General features: G+C 40.6%; 2 protein-coding genes across 2 annotated transcripts; one reads left to right on the top strand and one right to left on the bottom strand.

The window, feature by feature from the left end:
* Positions 1-1,930: 1,930 nt before the first annotated feature.
* slc1a5 (solute carrier family 1 member 5) lies at positions 1,931-11,701 on the top strand. Its single transcript, XM_034700984.1, has 8 exons — positions 1,931-2,649; positions 6,530-6,572; positions 6,687-6,755; positions 6,855-7,021; positions 7,138-7,371; positions 7,564-7,758; positions 7,853-7,987; positions 8,524-11,701. Exons 1-8 carry the CDS (start codon positions 2,114-2,116, stop codon positions 8,753-8,755), a joined length of 1,611 nt encoding a protein of 536 aa, XP_034556875.1. The 5' UTR covers positions 1,931-2,113; the 3' UTR covers positions 8,756-11,701.
* Positions 11,702-12,374: 673 nt separating this feature from the next.
* On the bottom strand, positions 12,375-15,494 carry fkrp (fukutin related protein). Its single transcript, XM_034700985.1, has 2 exons — positions 15,098-15,494; positions 12,375-14,794 (listed from the first exon to the last, which is right to left on the bottom strand). Exon 2 carries the CDS (start codon positions 14,688-14,690, stop codon positions 13,092-13,094), a length of 1,599 nt encoding a protein of 532 aa, XP_034556876.1. The 5' UTR covers positions 14,691-14,794; positions 15,098-15,494; the 3' UTR covers positions 12,375-13,091.
* Between the last annotated feature and the right edge of the window lie 2,281 nt (positions 15,495-17,775).

Here is a 17,775-nt window from a genome sequence, read left to right as displayed (position 1 = left end):
ATGGGGCCTGCACTAGAAAAACTCTCTTTGCTCTCGGGTGTCTGCGGGTAAAGCTATTGAAGTTGTCCTTTCTCACAGAGTAATGCACTGTTTCGCAGAATCACAACGATCCCTGCAATCATTCACACAGTCAGAGGGAACAAAGAACATGCTTGAGATAACAAACTGAGTACTGAGAGGACAGCTTCCTACCAGCCTGAGTTCTGGTCCTGTGGGTTCTCTTCGGTGTTAAAGGTGCTTTTCCCACAAATTTCTACCAGTGGGAGTCTGCATAAAAAGGGCTTGGATTGTTGCTCGAGTGTAAGCTAACCCTAGGCTTTCTTGGACCCCTACACACAGATTTTAAGCTATCAGACTCTAGGCTTCAGTATTTCAGACAATGAGAGTCTGTCTCTCATTACAGTTTGAAACACACCTTGCCAAAACCTGAAGGGTTCTAGCCAGGAACCAAACATTTCTGTAAAATTTGAAACTTCTCTTTGAAATTAAACTTTTGTCAATTCCTCCCTAAAAAAACAAAGAATGTTGTGAGTATGTGTTTATTTTCATGTTTGCTTTTCTGATAAAGTTGGAAAAGTAGGCACTTACATTTTGCAAAAAGAAAGCTTGCTGCTCAGTGACCAGTCATTATCATTGAAACAGATGTTAGATTAGTGTTATTGCTGTGCTTGTGGTTCCACATGCATTGACCTTTGATGTTCTAACTACAACAATAATGGTATTCTTTGTTGAATGGGTACTTGAGAAGAGAGCAAATAAACACACAGAGGAGGGGGGTCTCATCAAAGCCCAGTGGCAGTCTGTTGCACAGACAGACATAAAGACACAGTCTCTACCTCTGCATCTCAGCTAATGCAAACCACTTTCACTGTCTCTCTAATCAAGGGCAAGTAATTGAAGAGATTAATGTTGACAGAAAGTTAACCTTTCAGTTCAACCAGATTTTCATCAACTTTAATCTGCTCAAAAAGTTTCCCACATACTCACTCAGCGACACTATTTGCATATTTATGCTCAGTGGAGATGTGGACCTTTTGACTGGTGCAATACTTTTCAGTTGTTTCACATCTTTGAACATCAAGCCAAAACTTTACTGCTCTGTAAATACACATAGGAGGACTTGGCATCAGAAGTTGTTGGTATAGTAAATGTGCTTGTTCTTCTCTACTTTATGTAAACCTGGAGACGTAGAAAAGAGCATGCACTTGCTTGAGGTGATACTATTAATCTATTCTGTTCTCCTCTATTGAACTTTTGGCCAAGGACATCTGCTTTTCCTAGATCTACTTACTGTACAATCAACATAATGATTTGCTAAGGAGAGGGGTGAGACTGTTATTACTTTTCTGGTATTAAGGAAGGAGAAGTTTATTGGGACAAACTACAGCCCACAATAACTAAGAATGTATCATACTCTTGTTGATTTGGAAACAACATGCAGTCTGTCATTGTCAGTATTTGATTTAAAAAAGTATGATTTAGAATTGTGAATGTACATGTCTCATTAGGCTTGATATGAAACGAAAACATAATTTATTTGCAGTTGTGAAACAAGTTTTGCCAGAAAAAAACATCTTATATGAAGTCACATTACATTGCAAGCAAAACAATGCAGTTAAGTACATTTGTCATCTTTTGGGTGAATTATTTTACACAGAATAGTCTTAAGTATAACAAAAATTGTATTAGTCAATGTTTTACAGGATGCACCAAACATCCAGTCAATTTTACGTCACTGGTTTGAATGAACATTATTTTGAGAAATTAATGATATATAATCTTGGGATTAGTTTTTAAGAAACATGAAGGGACTTTTTTGTTTACTTTTTTGAATACATCAATGGAATATTTGATGAGTGACCAGCTGCAACCATCTTCCATCATTTTCTACTTAGGCACGCCCAGCTCCTGCGTCACAGGGTGGGGGACGGTAGCCTTTCCTGGATACATAAGCAGCATACGCTGTGGAGCTCAGCAGCAGTGTGCAATAGTGTCGAAGACGCCTTCAGTCTGTATAGTTAATTTAAAAAGTTACCCCTGCCACAGTAAGATTGTATTTAAAGAAGGTATTTGTTCTGTGAGTGTAGTTTTTGGGTAACCTTCAGCGCGCACGATGGCTGAGAAGATTGACATGGAGGACGCGAAGGGATCCAACGGCGGAGCGCACCTCGATGAGCCGGTGTCCAACGGACCGACTTGCCTGACGAAGAGCCCAGAGCCGATGTCAACGAGGGTGAAGAGGATAGTGATGGCTAACCTACTTGTTATCCTCACCGTGGCCGGGGTCATCGTCGGGGTTTTTATTGGACTTGGTGTGCGCAACGTTACGCTTACCAGGACCCAGATCATCTACATAGGGTTTCCCGGTGAGTTGCTCATCCGGCTCCTGAAGATGATTATCATCCCCCTGGTGGTGTGCAGTCTAGTGTCCGGGGCTGCCAGCATCGACCCTAAAGCCCTGGGCAAACTTGGCGGCTGGGCTATGCTTTTCTTCCTGGTCACTACCCTAATAGCGTCGTCTATTGGGGTTGTGATGGCTTTCATTCTCACCCCTGGCGCCGTGACAATAACCACGCCAAAGGTGGCAAGCATGGATGACAGCGTGCCTGAACCTAAAGAAGTTATAGACTCCTTCTTGGATTTGATAAGGTGAGTCATTAATCTGAAACATTTAAACTCAAAAAGAAGTGCAATGATTAAATGAATATACCTAATTGATCATCAACCCCCCAAGATAAGTGTCAGACTCGTTGCTAAGTTACACACACTAGCTCTCAGTAAAAGACACACGGCCCTCTTCACTTACAGTTTAATCACTTTACTTTGTTTATGACCTTTAGAGGTAAAATACATCCCAGTACCAATAAAGTGATAGACCCCCTAATTAAACACGTCGCTTAATTCACCTCCTACTGTTTGTGTGCTGTAATGACAACACGCAGTTGCGTCAGCTCAGCTGGGTGCGCACACTGAGAGTTAACCCACCCGGGCAGAGTGCCAGTGTCCCCCTGTCACGGACGAGTCAATGAAACCACTATGGTCATTTACAACAATGTGCTTTACACATTAAAAAATTTACTTACTAGTGAGTTGGTATTGTGTGACACCTTTTTCAAGTGAGCAAACGTTGTGGGGATGAAACTTGTCTTGTCTGGACAGCCCCGTCTGCAAAGATAAAACCAGCACAGTTTGTTCCTCTTGAGTTACACTGTAGGTCCATTTAAGGATGTTTTCGGAGAATATCAAATTTTGAATTCACCACTATATTCTCGCGAGGCACGCTTGGTTTTAAATAATAAATAATAAAGGAGCTAATGTTGCTAAGGCACAGACACGTGGTAGAGAGAAATGCAGTCTAACATGTATTGAAATAGGCTCTAGGCCTTTTTACACTAGACTTGTTCGACTAGTTGGGAATCAGTTGCCCACAGCATGTGTTTTTTTGGGTTTTTTTTTTACCAGTGTGTCACATTCATGGGACACTCATAAGACATGTGCCACATCAGCTAATACAGAGTAAATGACCCAGCATGACTAAGCAACCATTTGACTCAGACTCTGGAATAGTCTCAAGGAAGTTTTATAAGTTGTACATATTACACAACAGGCTCCATGATGTTCACACATTTGTTTGTTTACAAAGCGTGTGTTTAACATAAACCCAACGGATGCAGCATATTTAAACCAACATCTCATTTAGTCGATTAGAGCTCTTAAAAGTTGTACTCAGGCCCAACCTTTTGAAAAAACATTGCACCACACTGTTATGCAATGTCATAAGTAAGGTAAGGGGGGGGGCCTGAGATGTCTTCCTGTACCGAAATAAGAACTTGGACTGTATGTAGTACAAACAAACTGCAGTATCTGCTGAGTTTACTGGGCTTGTGCCGTGCACTCTCTTCAGAGACGAAAAACATGCTTTACATGTGTTTGTGCAGCACTATAATAAGTATAAGTCCACAATATATATAAACAAACCACATTCAGTTTTATTTAATGCAATCATGATAAACAGTGGATGATATTGCATAAGTTTGTCCGGCTAGTTTGAACAGTCTTTGGAGAAATCGGTGCCGCTTTCCATGAATTATGGACTTGTAAACTATGAAAGCCACGATTTTCCACCCTCCCTCCTCTTTCTACCCCTCCCCCAGCAGTGTGAGCAAGAGCCTGGAAACACCTCCTAAAACATTTCATGCTGCCCAGATTAGACATGCAAGAGTAACAGGGCAAAACTTGACCATTCACAGATTAACATTGTTACCCAGATTTGTCTCTTGCATAACTATGTATATATTTTGCAACACAATGGCTTTAATTAAAAAAAAAAAAACCTCTCTTCCTAAGGTACCATTTTGACTGTTTTCAGAGAACAGACTTACCTGTAGAATCAGTGCAACTCTGATCTTCCTGAATGCATCATCCCTATACAATTGTCCAGATTGATCTTCCCTAGCCAACTCCTGTAAAGAGAGATTAAAAAAAAGAAACAATCAGGAAAGTAATGTTTATCTAATCTAGGACACACACCACTTTGCACACATGTCCACACCCACACACGTTTACACATTATCCTAACAGGACGGCAAGCAGAACCCGTGGCTCTCATTAGAGAGAGCCCTCTCAGTTGGTGCCCTGGTTAGTTTTGACAACAAAGACAGCGTGAGACTTTGACTGAAGACCAGCTTAACTTTAGTGTAATAATAGCCCAGCCATTGCTCACAGACACACTCGTTTAAATTCCTTTCTAACATGTCAGTCCAGGGATACACGTGTGAAGGTGTAGACCGGAGGCACTCCTACACATCATTGTTGACTTTTCTTACCTCTTACCTTTTTCTTTGCCTCACTCAACAGTCACTGGTAACAACTGCGCAAGTGTCACTGAATACGTAAAGGCAAGTCATTTCCACTTAACAGAAACTGGTAGGGAATTTAACATTGATCCTTGTACCTCAGCCAGCACAAGGTGTTTCCCTGCTTTCAATATGATTGTAAGACGTCAGAAGAGTGTGACTGAAAGGTTCAGCCAGCCTCTTTAAAAGATTTAACACACCCAACTGAGTTTAACAGCACCATGTTGGCATTTTTGTCATAGCTCTCTGTTCCTCTTCTTTGTTAGGACATCGTCAAGATGATGTCATAGCCAGAAATGACGTTTCACGAAACTCGACAGAAACCCCAATAAAAGAAAACCCTAAATACCAACAGCATAGATATAGGATTCTTCATACAAAGATGTGAAACGTGTGTGACACACACCTAAACTAACTCGAGGTGTGTTTTGGATAATGTTCTGCAGTCACTGAAAATAAAAAAGGAAGTAGCATTACTGGAGGGAGTGAAACTTTTTTCCACTGTGGCTGCTGCTGTTAGTAAATGCCTGCAGCAATGAATAGAGGATGTAATTTTCTTTCATTAGAGTTGGGTTTTGTACCTGTGCCAGGAATGTAGAACTCCCAGGGAGAAAAAACAGGGACGTGGAAGAGGATCCCTTCAGGAGTCAGCTCTGTATTAGTGATAAAAGCATGGAAATGACAGCAACCAGGTTATAGTTTGACAAAAATAGTTTTTAAAAAGTTTTTTAAAATCCTGTAGACCTAAGCACTGAGACCCAGAATGATCTAAATAGACATAGTAGATAATTTTCTCCCCTAAAGTCATACTGTACAAGTCACTTGGAAAGATTTGCTTAGTACAAACACATTTGAATACTCAAATAAAGTCCAACGTCAGCATCAAGCCCAGACATCCATTTGTCTCAGCTCTTTGCTGTACAAGCAGCCTGTAATTCAGGGGGCATGCTGCTCTCTAACACAATCACATGATGTGTAATCCTGATGTTCTACGTTCTAATGAAAAGGAATGAATGGCTGCTTGTGAAGTTAATGCCTTTATTACTCTAAATCCATTACAGACAGCTGAGTGAGGGGGCATCAGGGGCAACTCTGGGTTCATGAGTTCTTAGAGAGGTTTAACATGCAGCCCGACCTATGTACCAAAATGTGTGTGTGTGTGTGTACCTGTTAGCGAGGAGAGAAACAAAGCAACAGTGGAGTGAAAAAGGAGATTAAAGTCTCTTGGTTATTCCCACCTGATTACTCTTGTGATGTTTCAACTTAATGTGATTCCCAGCAGGCGTACACGTCGTCTGTATATTACAACTCGTGATGGACTTCTGTAAAATACAATAGCTCCTTTATTTTATAGGTCAGGCTTTTAAGTTGGGCTGTGACCAGCAGCTGCTGTGTGTATGGTGTAAACTCTTATCACTTCAGCCTTCGTTCAAGACCTGTAGTAGCTTAACTTTTTACAGTGTGTTTACCATGCTCTTGCTACGTGTCCAAGGGTTACTGGGTTTGCTGTTAAAGAAACAAACAAAGCTCAATCTCATGTATTGAGAAATTGCATGTTGAAAACCTGTGATTTCTCATCTTTCAGTTACAGCCCCAACTATATAAATGGCCTCTCTGTTCGCTCTGATCACAGGCATTAAAAGTATTGTTGTGTTTTTTTTTTCTTCCTACAGAAACATCTTCCCCTCCAATCTGGTGTCTGCCGCCTTTCAATCAGTGAGTACTGCAGCTCGATATTGTAATTTCACAAAGTTCTGATTTTAAATTGTACAGAGGAAATTTCCAGACATGATGTCAGCCTGTATTCAACTGGACTCTTTCCCTATCTAGTATGCAACCAGCTACAAGCTGGTCACCAAAAATAGCACAGACGGAAACCTGACCATCACAGCGGAGAAGGTGAGTACAACAAAAGAAATCCACATGAAGCGCCCCAGAGCTGGTGTTGTCCTTTTGCCTGACTCTATTTCCCCTGTATGTGTGTGTGCGCATCACTAGGTGCCCTTTGGAACAGACCAGGATGGTATGAATATCCTAGGTCTGGTAGTGTTTGCCATTGTGTTTGGAATAGCTTTAAGGAAACTGGGAGAAGAGGGAGAGATCCTCATCAAGTTCTTCAACTCCTTCAACGAGGCCACCATGGTGCTGGTCTCTTGGATCATGTGGTAAGAAAGACCTGCGTGTTTCTGGGACGGAAAGGGAATAGAATCAGTCTTTTTTTCAAAATCAAAATAATGAGCAACTTTTCACTGTCTCTTGTCTCCTTCCTGTTCCCCTGCAGGTATGCCCCTCTTGGTATCATGTTCCTTGTTGCTGGCAAGATCGTGGAGATGGAAGACGTCGGCACTCTGTTTGCCAGTCTAGGAAAATATATTGCTTGTTGCATCATTGGACACGCTGTCCATGGCTTACTAGTGCTGCCAGCTATCTATTTTATAATTACGAGGAAGAACCCATACACCTTCCTCTGGGGGATATTCACAGCTCTGGCAACAGCCTTCGGAACAAGCTCCAGGTAGTCAACTTTCTGAGTCCCCCGGATACACACCTGTTTGTTTTCCTTGCTTGTCAAATATCAAATATTGAGGTTTTCCTGTTCCTAAACACACACACACATGCACACACACACGTGCATACTCTTTCCTCTCTACAAACACTTAACCTTTTACCATAAAACACTCACACTTTCCTTTCCCCCGTGTCTCAGCTCTGCCACTCTGCCCCTGATGATGAAGTGCGTGGAGGAAAATAACGGCGTCTCCAAGCACATCAGCCGTTTCATCCTGCCCATCGGGGCGACGGTCAACATGGACGGCGCCGCTCTCTTCCAGTGCGTGGCTGCCGTTTTCATCGCTCAGCTGAACAATGTCTCCCTCAACTTCATCCAGGTCTTCACCATCCTGTAAGTTGCAGAGTCACTGAAACAGCAGTTGCACGAATTGATTCAGTACTTTGTCAGAAATATGTTTAATGAATCTTCCCTCTTGATGTGCTAGTGTGACAGCAACAGCATCCAGTGTTGGAGCTGCAGGTATACCTGCTGGAGGTGTGTTGACCCTCGCTATCATCCTGGAGGCTGTCGGACTGCCCACCAATGACATCTCTCTTATCCTGGCGGTCGATTGGCTTGTGTGAGTACAAACCTTTGTACGGTAACAGATGTGATCCAAATCATCCAATCCAGATATCAGACACCTTCCACATTTTCTGTAGACAAATAATGCCTGATTCACTCGGTCAGTCTAGGATTTCATAGGCTTTTTTTGTGACCTAAAAATACATGATTTAATGCCAGCTTGAGCTTTTTGAGTAATCTTTTTAAAGAAATGTATATTTGGTAATCTTATTGGTATAAAAGTGCACCTCTGAGGTACCAAAACCTCTGAGGCTACAAGTGAAGTTTAAAGTGAGGAAAACATCAATACATTTCAGTAACAAAGACAAACCTTGTGCTTCAAGTAGAGTCTAAAAAAAATTCATTACATTTGCATTCTCTAACCTGTTCTGCTCTTGACATGAACATCGACTTTTCAGCTGTTGAGCTAGTATAAAATGAGTAATATGAGAGTGAGTGTTAGTATCCAATTGTACAGTGACACTCAAAGACCAGTGCTAACTAGTTAAATATGACCGTATTAAAATTCCTCTCCACTCTGTCCTTCTGTAGTGACCGTACCTGCACAATACTGAATGTAGAGGGTGATGCCTTCGGAGCTGGGCTCCTGCAGTTCTTCGTAGATCGTACCGCCAAACAAGAAGAGGGAACAGAGCTAAGCGACGTCAGGTTGGAGGGTGAACCATCAACCTCAGCCCCCGAGCACTCACCGCTCATCGAGAAGCGAGGCGGAAATGGCAGCGCAGATGCTCCGAAGACAGTTCTCTCTGAGTCTGTCATGTAATCCAGCTGCTGACTCCCATCAACAATCTGACACTCCTACCAGCCAAAACCTGAGGTACAAGCTCCATTTTAAACCCAGAAACCCAGAAAAGGGTGCATTAAGAGGGGATGAACATGGACACTCCACAAACAGTGCAAAGAAACACCCTCTGTCGTCAAAACTTTTCTGGGTTGGAAGAAAAACAAATGAAGGAGATATTCAAATCCATATTATTTGCAGTAACTGGTGATAGGTTTGGTTGATCCTTGCCGATTTTAAAGTCAGAATTCAATCATGTCAAAAGTCAGTTTATTATGTTATGTGTATATACGTCCACTAGGTTGTCAAATAGCTTGACTAGATCAGTATAAATCAGCATTAATGATAGGTGATGTGTTACAAACACATGTAAACACTATGTTACATCCAAATACAGAGAAGAAGCTTAAGTTACATGGATATTTTCACCTATGGGCACTCTGTTACCACACATAGACTCTCATTACTATCAAAACTCAACAACTAAGGCACCAGTGAAACAAATAAGCCTGATTTTTTGTTTTACATTCTTCCTCTGAAATCCGTTCACTTTTTAATGTCTGTTACTTCATTTTTGTTCTTGTTTTTTTTGCTTTTGCTCAGCGGCGTCAGATTTGATGTCATCACACATTATCATTGGAATTTTCATGCAGGTTTGATCTATGGATCTTGCCTATGATTGGACGTTAGTTTAAGCATATATGCATGAAAATGGCTGTGATAGTGTGAGTATGTGAAGATACTTTTCCACCACAAAAACTTCTCCCAGGGACAGGGAACTTTTAAAAGAACTCAGTGCTTTTCCACCATTGGGACCAGGGATTTAATTAAGTCCCAGGGTCTTATTATAAAGGTCTCTGCCTTAGAGGGTAGTACTTTACGGGCTACCACAAGTATAGGGACTTCAGGGTTGGCCTTCCTCTGCCCATCATTTCTGATGAGTGGTGTACAAATTTGGCTTTTTTACACTACAGCTAATATTCCAAACCTCTGCGGGTCTCTGGATCTTGGCAGAAACATTAACATCATTAAGATAGAAGAACCCTTTTAGTCCCTTGAAAAGAAGCTACTGGGGCATACATCAAGGACTGGTGGAAATGTGACTCCTGTCAAAACACACAGAAACCTGCTCCGTTTTTGAAACTCTTGTTTTTGTTTTGGGGGGGGGGCGCAAAGCTTTTATCAGTCCGTTATTGTGTCTGCTGTGACTCCATGCCAATGTTTCCCTTATCTGTAATGTCTCATGGTAAGAAAAAGCAATACTCTCCAGATTGTATTTGTACTTCAAAGCACACTTTATATTTTCAACAACGTCCCAAGGCTGAATGAAGGAACTTTCTCTCAAGGATTCAAAGTATGCATGGACATTGACACAGACCGACCTCGGAGCATTTGTGCCTCTTCACATGGACTTCAGCATGATGGCAGGCATCATAACCTCAGGTTTAACTCTGGCTTGAAGACTTATCCTTCAGCTGCTCCTTAATATTCAAAGACCAAAAAAACACATCAATCTCAGCACACAGGAAGGATGCTGTTGAACTTCATATACAATTTGAATGACATTTCCAGGGAGGTAAACTGTTTGTAGCCCGTGTTTTAATTGTGTTGTCACTATGTGTAGGTCCTAGCATCATAGAAAGGCACAAAGTGGATTAAAAGCACAGTCTATGGCAACAAGGAGACTTGATACATGTTGTGTGAAGTGTGGTGTGACTACATGTGATGTGTGAGTAACAGAAGTCCTGCCATTATAGTGGCAGAGGTTTGCTGTCATGAGGACTTAAAGGTGCAGTGTGTTGTAATTGGCAGCATTTAGCAAAAGAGACATGGTAGAAATGTACTTTTAAGGTATGTTTTAATTAATGTGTAATCATCTTTAAAGAAAGTTTTTAACTTAGAATGAGCCTTTATATCAACATAGGAGCAGGTGAGCGAGGACAATTCCGTCTAGAATCTGACTGCTATTTACTGCTAATTATTCTGCGCACTGTATCTTTAAATAAGGGTCAGGATGTCTCAATTTAAACCTGGCTGTGAAGGCCAGAAACATGAAAACGCTAGTTATATGGGCTTTAGGCCTTGTGTCATATCAGAGAATTATTTGTAGTCAATCATATTTATTTCCCTTATCACAATCCAAAGATTTTTTTAATGTTCTGACATTCAGCAACTCCATTCTTTGTCAGTGTCTTCTTGTAAAAACAGGTTGGTGATAGCTTTTTTTTTTTTATTACTCTAAGATCATTTTTGGTCTTGGACTTGTTTTCATCTTTTAAGTGTCTAGGCTTTATGTGTGTGAGGTGCTTCCATTTGGTGATTTGTCTTTGGCCGTTTAGGGGACTAAAAACTTTGGAGAATGAGTTCTGTAGCTGTGATGAGTGTCATGATCGTACCTTTGAAAAATCCCATTTTCAACTTCAACATATGCCGTGTATGTACCATTGACTTTACAGTTGCACTATATAATGTTTGTATCTTCCATCCGTATCATTTTTAATGCTTTAAAGCTTTACCACTGGGGTAAAAACATCTCCACGTTAATGAATATTTATCATACAGCAGGTATAAGTCTATATTCTTTGTCGGCTTGATTTGCAGCATTTCCCATGATGGTCACCTATGAAATCATTGCAGGCCTGAAGTCTAATCACTTGTACATTTTTGTTGTCATAAGATCGTGCAAAGATTAATAGCCTCTAAACAGCTATATGTTTTGGATTCTTCATCGTGCCTATTTGATTGAAGATGTGAACATTCCTGAGATCTTTCACCATATGGATGTCTTTCTGGTTTGATCAGTGTTGTGTATGCACATTGTAGGTTTAATGATGTTGTTAAAGTGGGGCTATGTTTAAAACAGAACTCGGTTACTCTCTGAATATACTGTCAATAGGTTTTAAACAATAAAGGTCTTTTTTTATTATACATATGTCTCTTCTGCTTTTTGTTTAACTGCCCCCTGTGTCTCTAAACTTTTACTGCAGCACTCATAAGTTAGAAACACTCATGGCTGCATGCCGGCCACATTGTGTTGCAGTCAGTCATCTTCAGATTTAGTAGCATGTAAGAGGGGACACATATTTATTATGTGCTGAGACCCTTCTTGTTCTTAAATCCTAAAATAGCCACTTGAGTGCTTCTTTAATCCTGATACTTATCTAATTACCAGGCCATACAGAAACAATGCTGGATATCTACCACTAAGTAAAAGGAACGCAAACACACCACAAAGATTGCAATACGAGCAGCATCAACAGGTGAAAGGTAGCTTTTAGAAACCCTGGAACTTCTACTTAGACTGGATGAGAAAGCTATTTTACATCCCTGGAGAGGTCTGCCCAACAAGTGAGCTGCATTCCTGCGATGTTACATTCCTGCGTGTCCTGTCATAAAATCCTACCCCCCCTTTGGGCTCCTGCCATATGGCTAGAGAACTCCCATAATGCATTTGACTGTGTGCACACTAGTAAATGCAGGCTGAGGAGCTATGCAGACGGCAAAAGGATAACCAAGCATGCGGCGCCACCTAGTGTTCCAGAAGAATTACAACTAGTATTGAGCATTTAATGTATTTACAACAGATTCTCAAACTGATATATCAATCTGAAACAACCCTTTTCAGATTTATTCAACCTTTTTATGAAATGGAGTGACACCTTCATACATCACACACAACATTACAGGTAACATGTCGTACCCAGAGAGGCTGGTGCTGAATTGAAATTCTGTTCATCGCTCAGTAGTAACACACGTAATTGCACAGAGGGTAATACATGTTGATTCAAAGTTTATGTTCTCAACTGAATACTAAGGCCCGATAGAACATTCTTACAGTATGCCAACAATAACAGGATGGATGATTGTGTTACGACATTACTGCTGTCAGGGACCAAATCTGGACAGATACAATAATTGTATTCATAAACAGTGCAAAACTGAAGACTGGAAGAATGAGTGCAAATCAATACAACAGTTAAAAAATATCCAGAAAGCTTCTGTTTGGATGAAAACACTTCATTTTTAAATATTCACAAAACCTGAAAACCTGCTCAAGGTTGTGTACACAGTACCTTGTAACAAGAAATGCATATTACAAATAATGTTAAATGTACAGCTGCTTTATTTATACTCTACTGTACAACACATACAGACTGAGCACTACATGTGCTGAAACCAGTCTTTGTCACTTAAATACGCCTGATGCAGCAGACAAGTGTGTGGACTGAAATTTAGGTAAACATCTCCATCATTTTGAAACTGCATCATCTTTATGGCTGTTTTTTTTTTTAAAGAGTCTCTGAGTCTCTTTCATGCCTCATAATTTACTTTTGTCCAGCCTTTTCTTTAAAGGGTTGGGATACTGCGGGTTCTCAATCACCCCCTCTCCAAACTTGAGCTCCAAGAAGGCTCTGTGGTTGTTGGGAGCGAAGGCAGTGATCCCGGCAAACGTCATTGGCACCAGTGGCTGCAGAAAGTGCTCTGGGAACTCCACGTCTTGCTTGTGCTCGATCCATGTGTCTTTGGTCATGACGCCGTTCCGCGCATAGAACGGCCACAGGTCAATGTGCAGGTGGTTGGCCTCGCTGTACTGGACTCTGTAGAAATCTCCTTCCACTGCACGCTCCCATACGTAACCGTTAGCATCTACAAGGGAGCCTGAGTCCAGGTTTTTCAGGTGATCGCAGTTGGGTATATCCTCCAAGTAAATGCCCAGGTCCACGTCATAATCCCAGGGGATGATGTCCTGATGGCGTACGGCACCCAGCAAAGTCCCACCTTCCATCCAGTAACGCACACCAGAGGTCTCCAGGATATTGATGACATATTTGGCGGTTTCCCTGAGACCTCGCAGGCAGCACGGTGGTGTCCAGCGATCTAGGTAAAGGTAATCTGGAGTGTCTTCTTGCACTGTGCCGAAGCAGCGTGTCGTCTCTTTACCGCAACCAAACCACTGTTCCTTCCCATCAGGCAGCAGGAGGCGCTTCAAACCAAAGCTCCTCATGAGCTTCCCTGTGGCCTCCTTCAGTCGAGTGTCAGCTTTCCACTGGTTATGAGCAGAGCTGAAGAGGGGACGGTGATTTGCAGAGAAACAGGGACTCTCCAGCAGCTTCACCTTCCAGCCTCTGAGGGCAGTTTGGACAAAGAGAGAGGAGAAGAGGGGCCGCCCCAGAGGCACAGAAAGGTTAAAAAGATCCTCAGTGCGAATGAGGACTACAGCATCGCCTTGTAAAGCCGTGCACACACTCCCGCTGCTCCCAGACGCAGCTGGCGAGTAGGTGGCTGTCCACTCTCTGAGGTTCACTCGCAGGTGGAGACACTGCACTGCAGATCGAGCCAGCACGGGTGCAGCAACCACCCTCACCGGACCCCCACCTTCACCCTCCAGTTCCCTGATCAGCCTCTCTATAGAGCGAGGTTGCTCAAATTCCAGCCCATCAGGCACCAGCAGCACAAACTCAGTCTGGACATGGAACTCTGGCCTGTGAGCTTGCGGTGGCTGATCCGGGCTGGGGGAGAGCACCAGAAGCCGAGACCCCTCCGGAAGCACTAAGGGAGGGTATGGAGATGTGTCAGCGACAGCGAGAAATGGAAGCTCAGGTCTCTGGCGGAGGAAGGAAGTAGCCACGTCTCCAACGTAATTCTCAAAGTTTTCAAACTCCCGGAGAAGAACTGTCACTCGTGGGCTGCGACTGTGTCCCTCCACCCCAGCCACTCCTGGCTCAACTCCAGCTCCTACAAGAACCCCAAGGCCTCCCCCTAGACCAGAGGCTGGTAGGGCAGCTCTCCTCGAGCCCCTGCCAAGTTCCTTTCTTTTTTCCATCATTTGCTGTTGGGCCCGAGATACATAGTAGAGGATGAGGAGGTTGAGGACGATGGCACCCGTTAACAGGCCCTGGCAGAGACTGATACGCATGGCAATGAATGTTAACCTTCCAGTTTTGGGGGGAGAATTTTTTAATTTTGGGGGTCTTGCGTCCCAAATGTTGCTACTGTGGAGAAATGAGAGATGGGGAACACCTGCAAAAGACAGAAAAAAAATTAGCCCAAGGTCTCATATGTATAATATTTATCATTTGTACAGAGCTTCTCCATAAAAACCCATATACAATTTCCTACTCATAATGCAAAATTTGGATTTGAAATAACACTCTGAATTATTTAAGTATTAATATTGACTTAATGTCTTTTATTCATTCACTTAGATACAAAACAAGGACATCCATATCTATGTGCAAGGTTTAATAAAATAAATAAATAAAGCTAGCAGCATTATCAATCATACAAATCAAGTGCCATTTAAAACGAAGTAGCACAGCTCACCTCAGATTTGCGCTTTGTTCCTCATGGCACAATTGTTAGCACGGCACATTCAGTAATATAATGCATTAGCCACATCGCAATAAGCCCCAGCAACGTTACACCCTTTAACCTTGCTGTACTGTTTTTGGTTTTCATAGTGGTCACTATTAGCCAGCTGTACTAGCATGGAAGCAAATCTGAAAACAGAGGTCCAGTGTTAGCTAAAATGTGACTGAATCCGAGTCTCCGACATTTTAAAAATAGATGCACAACTAAATCTAAAGACATCCCGTTTAAAAATGTCATTATCCTTCAGCTTTTCAGAAGCTTGACCAGCGGTAGGGAACCTAACCTGCATGAATTCACCATCATGCTGCTACACGCTTGCTCTCCGTGTTGCCCGCAGCAACATTAGAAAGACTTCCGGTTCTAACCCTTCAAAATAAGAGGCCATTTTGAAAAAAAAAACAACCAATTTATTACTTACCTTTTACTGTTATATTGATTCAAGTGCTGCTTTATTATTTTAGCAATTTTAACTGTTATCTTATTCTATTTTTATTTATCTATTCATTCATTTATTTTATTTATTTATCTACTCAGTTTTTATTGACATTTTTAGCCTTAGTTTTATTTTCAACTATTATCCTTACCCTTTAAAAAACTATTTTAACTATTTGTATTCTTAATTAATTTTGATGTTTTAACTTATTTTAATAACACATATTTTATTGTTGGTGTGCATTGGTCTCTATTTTATTTATTTTATTTTATTTTTATTTTTTATTGAAAATATATTTATTGCTTTTATAAACGTAGAAAATACAGACTTGACAACACACACAAAAAAAAGCAAAAATAAAAATAAAAGCTAACCCCCTAAACCTAAAAAAACGTGAAAAAACAAAGACATATTTGCAGCAGGATGGTGCAGATATGACAGAATATTAATCTTTGCCACGAAGAAAGTTTAGCAAAGGGTCCCAAATGTTATTGAACACACTTCCTCTGTCTTCTTTGTGGAATCTCTCTCTCTCAAGATTCAGAGTGTTCACCATTTCTCCCAGCCACAGATCAAAGGTGGGCACAGAGTCCATCTTCCATACTCTTAGTAATAGCTATTTTGCAACCACCATTCCAAACAAAACAGCTTTCTTCTCATAGTTATCAGCAAAAGATAAGGAGCTTGTAGCTCCGTTTTTATTTTCATTAGTACTATTTTTATTATTAGCATTATTATTATTTTCCCTTAATATGTCATGCCATTGTTTTACTTCTGCTTCTTTCTTTTTTTTTTCAATCGCTGTAAAGCACTTTGAGTTGCACTTGATTTGTATGAAATGTGCTATATAAATAAAGCTTGATTGATGAAACGCTCTGTAAATAAACATGTAGATATACAATGTAACAATTCTCCAAGCAGAATTAACATATTTTTATTTTTTATACTTTTTTAATGTAAAACTACCTCACGTTCACGCCAGCATCTTTGCACTACTCACCATACTGCACTATTATCATATATTATTTTTAGCCTGTACATATCTGTCATGCCTATTTGTTATTCTTTTGTGTTTATAGCTGATGTTGTTATTATTATATTGAGACTTCCGTTTTGTAATCCTTCAAAACAAAAGGCCATTTTGAAAAAACAAAGTCCACATAATGTTCAAAGATGTATCTGCCATACTACGAAACACAATCGAGAGATTGAAATTCATCCATAAATAATTGTTCCATCTTCTTAGTTTTCATGACAAAGCGCCATGCCTTAAACGAAAAAAAATTGGTGTTAATTTTTTTGTGTGCCAAACTCTCTGTAAATAAACATGTTGATATACAATGTGACAATTCTCCAAGCAGAATTAACATATTTTATTATTTAACTATCACCTACATATACTTTTTTAATGTAAAACTACCTCTGCACTACTCACCACTGCACTATTATCATATATTATTTTTAGCCTGTACATATCAGTCATGCCTATTTGTTATTCTTTTGTGTTTATAGTTGATGTTATTATTATTATATTTTTATTTGTATGCCTTATTCTTATGCCTTTGTGTAAAGAGAGCATAGTTTACCAAGACAAATTCCTTGTGTGTTCAAGTATACCTGGCCAATAAAGCTGATTCTGATTCTAATTCTGATATGTCTTAAATGAATATGCCGTGCTCCAGAGCATGGCCGTGGGAAGTAGGGGTGCTGAGGGTGCTGCAGCACCCACTGTTGGAAAAGGCATCACACATTTTTTTCTGGATGCATAAATAAGTTGAAATAAATACATTATTAACACAATAAATCAGTTTTTTTTTTTTCATTTTATTATTTTCCGAAAATGTAATGCCTGAGGAAGATTTGAGAAATAATTATAGCAATTTTAAATAATTATTCATTTTAAAATAACCCGATGCATGGGCCCTGTGTGTGGGCCTGCTTAAAAACTAAACGTATTTGGATAAGTTCTGTTCAATGTGCTTTACTGCCTTTTGGGCCTGTTTTACCAGGTTTGGCTTGAATGCTCTTTGCTCTACAACGGGGTAAGGAAATTGCATTTTGTGAATTTATAATGAAAAGTTCTCTTGAAAGCTTGTATTCAAACCAGATAAATAAAATAAAATGTATGTGCGCTATAGCCTATCAGTTGCATAAGTAACCTAAATGCAAAAAGAAAAAAAAATTGCACCTCTTACTA

This window comes from Notolabrus celidotus, chromosome 14, assembly GCF_009762535.1.
Source record: "Notolabrus celidotus isolate fNotCel1 chromosome 14, fNotCel1.pri, whole genome shotgun sequence".
Taxonomy (NCBI): domain Eukaryota; kingdom Metazoa; phylum Chordata; class Actinopteri; order Labriformes; family Labridae; genus Notolabrus; species Notolabrus celidotus.
This window is presented reverse-complemented; position numbering and strand designations above follow the sequence as displayed.